The 9,801-nt window shown below is 45.2% G+C and overlaps 1 protein-coding gene across 1 annotated transcript in view; it reads left to right on the forward strand.

Annotated features, from left to right (window-relative positions):
• The first annotated feature begins 2,084 nt into the window (after positions 1 to 2,084).
• LOC106811984 (carbohydrate sulfotransferase 1-like) overlaps positions 2,085 to 9,801 on the forward strand; it is a 19,082-nt gene continuing 11,365 nt past the window's right edge. Inside the window, exon 1 of the mRNA XM_014815728.1 lies at positions 2,085 to 2,140. Coding sequence (XP_014671214.1) covers positions 2,116 to 2,140 — 25 coding nt within the window. The 5' untranslated portion in view covers positions 2,085 to 2,115. The remainder of the gene's footprint in view (positions 2,141 to 9,801) is intronic.

Raw genomic sequence — 9,801 nt, forward strand, 5'->3', positions numbered from 1 at the left:
GTGTGTGTGTGTGTGTGTGTGTGTGTGTGTGTGTGTGTGTGTGTGTGTGTGTGTGTGTGTGTGTGTGTGTGTGTGTGTGTGTGTGTGTGTGTGTGTGTGTGTGTGTGTGTGTGTGTGCGTGTGTGTGTGTACGTGTGTGCGTGCGTGCGTGTTGGCGCGTGTGTGTTGTGACATAATGTTCATCTATTGATTTTACCTCCAGGTTTCGTAGTGCTCATGCTCGGTATGTTCATCTACGAAAACGTTCTGTGGCCGATCGTAGTCAGAATATGCACGTGCACCGGCGTCCCTTCCGACGACGCCGACGACGACGAAATAAGGAAGCCGCTGCTAGAAGAGGAAACTCCGAACATACAGACGTCGAAAGTGTTGTCTTTCCCCGACGGCCCGTAAACGAAAAAAACACAATTGGTATAAATTGTTAATTAATTATTATTAATCAATTAATATTAATAAATTATTAATTAATTAATGTTTTGTTGGGTAATCCGAGAGTCATACGAGAGCGATATGAGGATAATGTCTGGTGTAGCGACAATGTAGCCTATACGCCATTGGTATTTCTTTACGTAAAGTCGCATCTCGTAAAGTTGCGCCAAACGTATTGGTCGTTCTTCACATGATGTAAGGAAATCAGTGCGAATAAAGTACATGTCGTCATAGTAAGCAAGAAATGCAAGTTTTTTTTATAAACAATAATCTAGCGTATCTTCCTTCGCATACATTTTTTTATAATTTGCAAATTTTTAGAAAAAGAACAGTGAGGCTAGGCTCTGTATTGTAGTTAGCCCAACTATACAAATGTGATGAAAAGTCTGTCACTCAACGTTAGTGCGTAGCAAGTTTGTTGCACGCTAATTAAAAAAGTGCAATTTGAAACTATGAATACACGAATTAGAGTTAATTGTTTTATTCCCCATCCTATATTTTACAAAGAATTTGTTATTTGAGTAAGTGAATTAATGAAATTTTATTCAATAATTGAAAAACAGTGCATTTTATATCATTTTCATATTAAATTACTCATGGGTCTGCGCTCCTTAATTTAGATTAATGTAATCTCAACAAATGACATTAGCAGGGGTATGCCCGGGAGAGATGTGCTTCGTAAAATACGCTCTAAAAATTTCGCTTCGTCGAACACATATCTTGGCCTGCAAATCGCGCTAAAATACAGTAACGCAGCACTGCTCTATTGTGTGCAGAAGGTATCTCTCGCTGGCACCATGCATGCTAGTGCATGTTCCTATTCATAAATAGAGTTTAGGCGATGAACATTTATTATGTATATCTACCCTAAGATGCCCCTTCACCATTTTAAATGAATGACTTTTCTAAAATAATAATGCTATCGGCAGATATTGAGCATGCGCGAACACATATCTTGGCCTGCAAAGTGCACTAAAATACAGTAACGTAGCAAGATTGCGTCCGGAAAGTATCGGTCGTTGGCAGCACACATGCTAGGATTTGTTCTTCTTCATAAACAGAGTTTATGCGATGATCGTTTATCACGTAAAGTTACGACCACTCTAGTTCCGATACGAATTTCCTCGTCTGTGAGCGATGAATCAGCTTTCTTCCAAATTCTCCGTCTTTGCTGTGTGACTCGATCACGCTACGAGAATTTCGTGTTACAAACGTTCCGGACCTGGCTGCGTCTTCCTGTCTGTCTGTCGGTCTGTCGGTGTGATGCTTTCGGTTAGAAAATTGACAAGGTCAGTTGACTCCACCATCTATTAATCGCGTATCCATAATTCATAATTTTTTTTGATTTTGTAGCAAAAATTCAACTTCCTTCCACCGCCATGTAATCGTAGTTGATACCACTAGCATGCAGCAATCGATCGTGTGTGCTAGCTGTCCATCGATAACTCCTTCACACGCACTCGCAACGCTCGCTAGCCTATCCTCCCTCCCTCGATCAGCTTGGATGCTTGCTGCCTGCATGCTGTTTTCTACGCTATAGTCGTCCCCATGGTTTTGTATAGGCCGAAGCGTCACGCTTGCGTGATATCAGTCATGATATAGGTCAGGGGTACGAATGCGTATCCTACATTTACGTTCTATACCTATCCCACACATCTACACACTCACATACCTATATGGATAAAGATGGAGGTGGAAGAAACAAGACGCGGTAAGTTACTTTCGTTTATCACTGAACTGCTCGAGACTTAATTCGCGAGAAAAGAACTGTCGACGCCATTGCTAACTGCGTTAAATATGGACCTCAGAAACTCGTGGCTCGTTGCCGATATAGAAACTATATAAACATTTTATACTACTATAACGTTCCGGACAGGTTTGCAGCGGCGTGTACACTTAACCTATTGCCGTCGTATTAACATGGTCTGCCTTAGATACAATTATGTATCCCAGCAGAGTAGCGCGGGTGTAGGTGTAGAAACCCAACTCTGTTAGATTATATTATTTGTATCTAATACTATACTTGTGCGATCGCTGTTGTCCGTTTTAAGCGTGAAAACTGAGTGCTCACCATACAATTATTACCAGCACACGCGAATAACAGTGAACTGTTCTTCTGTTCTGAATGTGCTCAAATTATTGGTGATTTTACCGGTGAAATGGAATTGACTACCGGAATATATGTCATGGCATATTATACTACCGTATCAATAAAAATATCGATAATAGTTCATGTGCCATTACTGTATGCTGCACGGGTAGCTACGGGTATACATGTGGGCGGTAGTGTACATGCAGTCTGTTGTACTAGTGTTGTCGATATTTTCAATGGTACCGTAGTAAAATAAGCTATAAGACGGTTTCGGTCGTCAATTCCGTTTCACTATTTAACATATGAAGAATGGACGTTCAAATAACTCGCAATGATAGGTAGCTAGCTATAGATAGTAAGTTAGATGGATGGATGAATAGGTGGATGGATGGACGGGCGGACGGAAAGACGGACGGACAGACGTACGCACGCACGAACGAACGGACGGACGGACGGACGGACGGACGGACGGACGGACGGACGGACGGACGGACGGACGGACGGACGGACGAACGGACGGACGGACGGACGGACGGGCGAATAGATGAATGAATGGATGAAAAGAACCACCAAATAATTAAGAGCCTCTTGTGCCTCGGTCGTATATCGTTTCAAAATTGTCCTGGAAAGATATGAGCTTGCAGCGACTGTCTCCGTAAGCGTGGGCACGCACGTAGCTGCACAGTGCCCACTCAACTTGCTAGTAATTAGGCCTACCTCCGCGCAAACGGAGGTCATGCAATCGCTCTCGTGTGTGTGTTCGTGTGTGTGTTCGTGTGTGTGTGTGTGTGTGTGTGTCCAGTGAGACATGATACAAGTTTGCGTTGCACAGTTTGGCTGTTGATCATGAGGCGCTGAGCGGCGCCGACAACACGCGCTGTTCGCGGATATAGCGCACGCGACCGCGGAGATGTTCAAGTATGAAGCGCTGCCCGCAGTGGATACGATCGCGATCGATAGCGCGTCGAGTCAGCGAGCGACCGAGTCAGCAGCAGCCACAGGAGCGCGCGAGTCAGCAGCAGGCGAGTCAGTCAGCAGCCGCACCACGAGCACATACATGTTTACATGCTCGCGGAGTATGCACTCTCCGTGAGTGCCATCTGTCTAGTTCCTATTCATAAGCATTGTCTGCGGCACGCATGAGTTATACTATACACAACGCGCATACTGTCAATATTTCTCATTCGTAATCGTCTTCGGTTGATATTTGCGTCATCCGAAAAAATTTCATCTCTCGAGGTGCGAAAGCGGGGTATCTGGGCCGGGACACCCAAGTAGAACTTGATCGGGGGTTATACAATTCGTACCATCAACTCGGTGTAGTTATACGCACACGTTCGCACGAAGAGCTGGTTGTTTTTTCGTCTTGTTCCTGGATTACTTTTTAAAAATTAAACGCGAGCGTGGAAACGCTTAATTCTTTACTGAGGATTGCTCAGATTTCCCCTATGACGATTTCAAACCTCTTTCTTTTAGAGCCTACTTTCAGAAATTCCAGCAAAACACGTAAATATCTACCTAGCACTAAATGTCAACATATGTAACGTGTCGCGGTCCCCCCGATCAGGACATCTTATTTTCCACCGCACGATGTCGCTAGCGACACACACCGCGTGCGCACGTCACTGCCTCGCATTGATTGAATGTCGCTGTTGCTGCGACGGCTCCAATGCCGGATCGATGCAACCAGGGGTGATGATGATATCTGATGACGATGATGATGAGAGAGTAGGCTCGACGACTCCGACTACACGCAAACCCTACGTGCATATATACAGCAGGGCGGGTCACTAGGTACGATTTGTCGATTTCACGTGCCGCGCGCGCGACACCGTGAGTCGTGCTTGCATGTCTGTGTAACTCGGCACGCTGTCCTAACGCACGCACACACACACGCACGCACGCACGCACGCACGCACGCACGCACGCACACACCACACACACACAACACACACACACACCACACACACACACATATATATATATATAGGCCCTATATACGCGATTGTGACGTACGCGAAAATGCTGCGCCTTGTAGCTGTAATCAATGATATATATCAAGTTTTTGTTCGCCATGCTGTTCCCGCCATCAATTATGAACGAGACATTTCTTTCTTGCTAATTATTAATAAGTCGACTGGATCGTCCGTGCAGACACGAAGGTCGTCCCGAAGGTCGTACGGCCGGCTGTCACGTGGTCGGCTGGGAAAAACGCTCCTGGCGGGCGTTGTCGTCGCCAATTATTCGCTACAGTCGCGCTGGTCGCCCAGCGATCCGTTCGTCGTCGTGCGCTGCTATAAGCGCAAACTGTGTCCACCGCCGCCGCACGCGCATGCGTCAGTTCTGTCGTCAGCGCGGCAGTTTTGGCGCGGAGGACGGGGGGGCGTCTGCATTTTGCGAGAATTCTGCGGCGGCGTGTGTGTGTGTGCGTGCACGTGTGTAACGGTGGCGCGCGCGCGGGGGGATGCGTGTGTAGGACGCGGGATAATTGAGACTAAAATATTATAGCATCGTAGCATCGCAGAAGAGCGGGAGTAAGTGGAGCTGAGGCGGCATGGCGCATGGCAGGTAAGCTTCATGAACGCAGAGTGTGTTAGCGTCTGCGTGGACTCGCCGTGTGTGTGGCGTGTGTGTGTGTGTGTGTGCTGTTTGTGCGTGCGTGCGTGGCGACGCCGCGTGTGTGTCTATGTTCGTGTGGTGCGCGTATGCGTGGTGGTGCGTGCGTGCGTGCGTGCGTGTGTGTGTGCGCGCGCGCGTGCGTGTGTGTGTATGTGTGTGGCGCGGTGTGTATGTGCGTGCGTGCGTGCGCATGCGTACGCGCGCCGTAGTGTGTGTATGTGTGAGAAGAGTCGATCTCGCACCGATATGTCGGTCAGACAGCTTGATACCGTCCCAGTCGACGGGCATTCATGTGTAGCTCATACGTATTGCAAAGCAATTCGAAGTAGCATCCATTCAAGCCATCGCTGCTGCCGATTATGTTGTGCAGTCTGGATAGAGTACAAAGACGTTTTTCTTTGAACGGTAAGCGTGCGTTTAGTTCGAAATGCAGCGCCGCATTTCACATCTTCATGCGTTTACAACATGTTCAGTATTCCAGATATTAACTACGTACTACTGCTGCATCGCGAGAAAAACACGAAGCATTATTAATGTCTCAGGATCAGTGAATGAAGTACAGTTATATTGCCCACGCGTGTAAGAAATTGGCTTTAGCGGGTAAGCCACGGACCGCAGTTCTAGCACTACACTTTAGGAGTGGCTCAAAATGGCAATGAAAGCTGGCACACGATTATCGCGAAAGATTTTCATCTGATAAGCCAGGCATACGATAGCTGCATGGGGATGTGCGGGGCATATTAGTCACCATACTACGCCGTTGGCTGGGTAGAAGTTCGTCAGAAGTTGGTAGGATCTCATTTTGCAGATTTATAAGGTTGTATTTACGCTGATGTCTGTTACGTGGTGTCTTTAACGTTGATAAAGGGAGAACGTAATTTTAACGTTAGATCGTTAACGTAGTGTTAGTAATGTTGTAGTTCACCTTCTTCAACGTTCGTTTGCAAATGTCACGGCGAATTCAGGTCGCGAATGCTTCTTACAAGAAACTGGAGCACTAAGATCTCTAACTCTTACCCCTAAATCGGCAATATATGTAAACCGTAACGAACCAGTTTCACTCGGGACCGCATTTCTCGTGTCTTTGTGCATGAAATTTTGCTGCCAGCTATTTATGCTCAGCGTGCGATCATACACCGCTTGACCCTTCACGGTGAGTGGTTAAAATTCGAAACGAAAACGTGGCGTCGTTTTGAGATATAGATGCGTTGTAGGGAGTATAGTATAGCCTGGTGAGTGAGTGAGTGTTGATGAGCGTATAGTATGTGATGTGTGAAGCCATAGAGTGATGTATATATCCGTTATCGTTCGCCGATCAATATTCCGCCGTACTGCTTGCTATATGTACTTCTGTTGGAGGACACTTGAAAGTGCGATATGCTCACAGTTTTAAATAAAGGTCGGCGATATATATATATATATATATATATATTATGTATATATATATATATATACTCTCTCAGGTCAGTATATTCGTACATACGCACGCGCTCACGTACGCGTACACGCGCGCACGCACGCGCGCCCACACACACACACACACTACACACACACACACACACACTACACTACACACTAACACTACTACTACACTACACACACACACACTACACTACACACACACACACACACACACACACACACACACACACACACACACACACACATATATATATATATTATTTATATATATATATATATATATGTGTGTATATATCTATTTATATGCCATTAGGCAAGTCAATGCTCAACGCGCTGCCGTATCTGTAGTACCTGTTACGACAACGACCCCTTGAGCGTTAGTGCCGTGGGGTGTACGTTGTAATATGATATAAACGTGTTTTTATATATATCTAGTTACACCGACAGCAAATCTAGGACTTTCACGGATTGATTGGATTGGATTGGTCTCGTTACTGCGCCTAACGTGTTTAAATAATATAATCAAACATCAGCCTATATAGGTGACATATTTGGGGATTTTGTTCGGTCGGAACAATTGTTTTGCTCCATTTACGTAAACACAACAACCGGTTGCCCATTGTGTGTGTCGAGTCCGGTGTGTGTCAGACAGCCGAACACACGTGTTTGAATATAAAGAAAAACAACGATCGTTTATTGATATATGCCCGTGTCAACAAGATTGCCGCGCCATGTACGCTTTACCTACCTCACACATTTACTACGTATATATACATATATAACATTATGTGCGTGAAGCTATTTGCTAGTTACTAGTTCCTAGTTCCTTATTTTCAAAAATAAGCAAGTGGATTCTAAATGCGCAGAGTTCTAATGCGCAGAGTTTTCTATGCGTATATTGGCATTTACGTTAAATATAATAACATGTACAGTAATCTTAATTATATGAAAATTATAACCATTGAAGAAACCAAACAAGAGTAGGTAAAATTAATGTTTTCTAATTAGAATTACGTAACCCATGCATACGTGGTTAAGTGAACGCACGCCGCGATATGAATATGCATGCACGCGGCTGTATAATGAACAAACTGTCGGCAATTTCGATTACTTAGTGCAGTGCTTCTTAAACTGGTGAATGGTTCACGCAAGGGTGAATGAAATTATATTTGGGTGAATAAAACTTGCCAAAAACACGAGGAAATTTAGTCGCCCGTAAACTAAATTTTGAGATAAAGACTCGAGGGTGAATGACACTGAAATAGCTTAAGAAGCACTGGCTTAGTGTATGGTCGATGAAACCAAATGCTGACGTTTCCCTAACCGATAAAAAATCGAATGAATTAGGAAACGCGTTAGAGCACTTGCGCCAGTAATGGATGCGGATAATAAGTTTCCATTTATAATTTTTTTATATCGATATATTGCAAGGCTTCTAAAACCCAACGCTTCTATGAATTTGCCGACGGAAACACACGTTATAAGTGTAGCGTAGAACATCGTATCGTAGACAGTAGTACGTAACAGTTGTATAAACGGTAAACAACTTATAGCTTTATTCTAAACACAAATAGCTTTAACTTTAAGCTTATAGCTTATATAGCTTTAAATTACATAATGCCCGGCGCACACGTGAGTTATTTTACTCAAGTAAAATGACGCATGAGTCATTTTACTCACGTGTGCGGCACAGCGTCTGCGTGGACTCGCCGACGGTGTGTCCGTGTGTGTGTGTGTGTGTGCGTGCGTGTGTGTGTGCGTGTGTGTGTGTGTGTGTTTGTGCGTGCGTGCGTGCGAGCGCGCGTGTCTGTCTATGTTCGTGTGGTGCGCGTATGCGTGTGTGCGTGCGTGTGTGTGTGCGCGCGCGCGTGCGTGTGTGTGTATGTGTGTGCGCGCGTGTGTATGTGCGTGCGTGCGTGCGCATGCGTACGCGCGCGTGTGTGTGTATGTGTGAGAAGGTCCGTTCTCGCACCGATATGTCGGTCAGACAGCTTGATACCGTCCCAGTACGAGGCATTCATGTGTAGCTCATACGTATTGCCGAAAGCAATTCGAAGTAGGCCATCATTCCAAGCGTCGCGCTGGCGAGTATGTTGTGCAGTCTGGATAGAGTACAAAGACGTTTTTCTTTGAACGGTAAGCGGTGCGTTTAGTTTCGAAATGCCAGCGGCCGCATTTCACATCTTCAATGCGTTGTACCAACATGTTCAGTATCTTCAGATATTGAACTACGTACTACTGCTGCATCGCGAGAAAAACACGAAGCATTTTAATGGTCTCTAGGATCAGTGAATGAAGTACAGTTATATTGCCCCAGGGCGTGTAAGAAATTGGCTTTAGCGTGTAGCCACGGACCGCAGTTCCTAGCACTACACTTTAGGAGTGGCTCAAATGGCAATGGAAAGGCTGGGCACACGATTATCGTAAAGATTTTCATCTGATAGCCAGGCATACGATAGCTGCATGGGGGATGTGGTGGGCATATTAGGTCACCATACTACGCCGTTGTCTGGGTAGAATTTCGTCAAGAAGTTGGTAGGATCTCATTTGAGATTTATAGGTTGTATTACGCTGATGTCTGTTACGTTGGTGGTCTTTAACGTTGATAAGGAGATGTTAATTTTAACGTTAGATCGTTAACGTAGGCGTTAGTAATGTTGTGTTCACCGCTTCTTCAACGTTCGTTGCAAATGTCATGCGAATTCAGGTCGCGAATGCTTCTTACAAGAAACTGGAGCACTAAGATCTCTAACTCTTAACCCTTAAATCGGCAAATATATGTAACACGTAACGAGACCAGTTTCACTCGGGACCGCATTTCGGTGTCTTTGTGCATGAAATTTGTGCCCAGTATTTATGTCAGGTGCGATCATACACTCGATTGACCCTTCACGGTGGTGGTTAAAATTCGAAACGAAACGTGGCGTCGTTTTGAGATATAGATGCGTTGTAGAGGGTATAGTATAGCCTGTATAGGGTTGAGATGTATAGGGCTGTATGGTATGTGATGTGTGAAGCACATAGAGTGATGTGCTATATATCCGTTATCGTGCGCTCGATCAATATTTCGCCGTACTGCTTGCTATATGTACTTTGTTGGAGGACACTTGAAAGGCGATGATGCTCACAGTTTTAAATAAAGGTCGGCGGATAGTCGGCTCTCAGGTCAGTATATTCGTACACACGCACGCGCTCACGTACGCGTACACACACACACACACACACACACACACACACAC

Source organism: Priapulus caudatus, unplaced genomic scaffold (genome assembly GCF_000485595.1).
Source record: "Priapulus caudatus unplaced genomic scaffold, Priapulus_caudatus-5.0.1 Scaffold597, whole genome shotgun sequence".
Classification (NCBI taxonomy): Eukaryota; Metazoa; Priapulida; class Priapulimorpha; order Priapulimorphida; family Priapulidae; genus Priapulus; species Priapulus caudatus.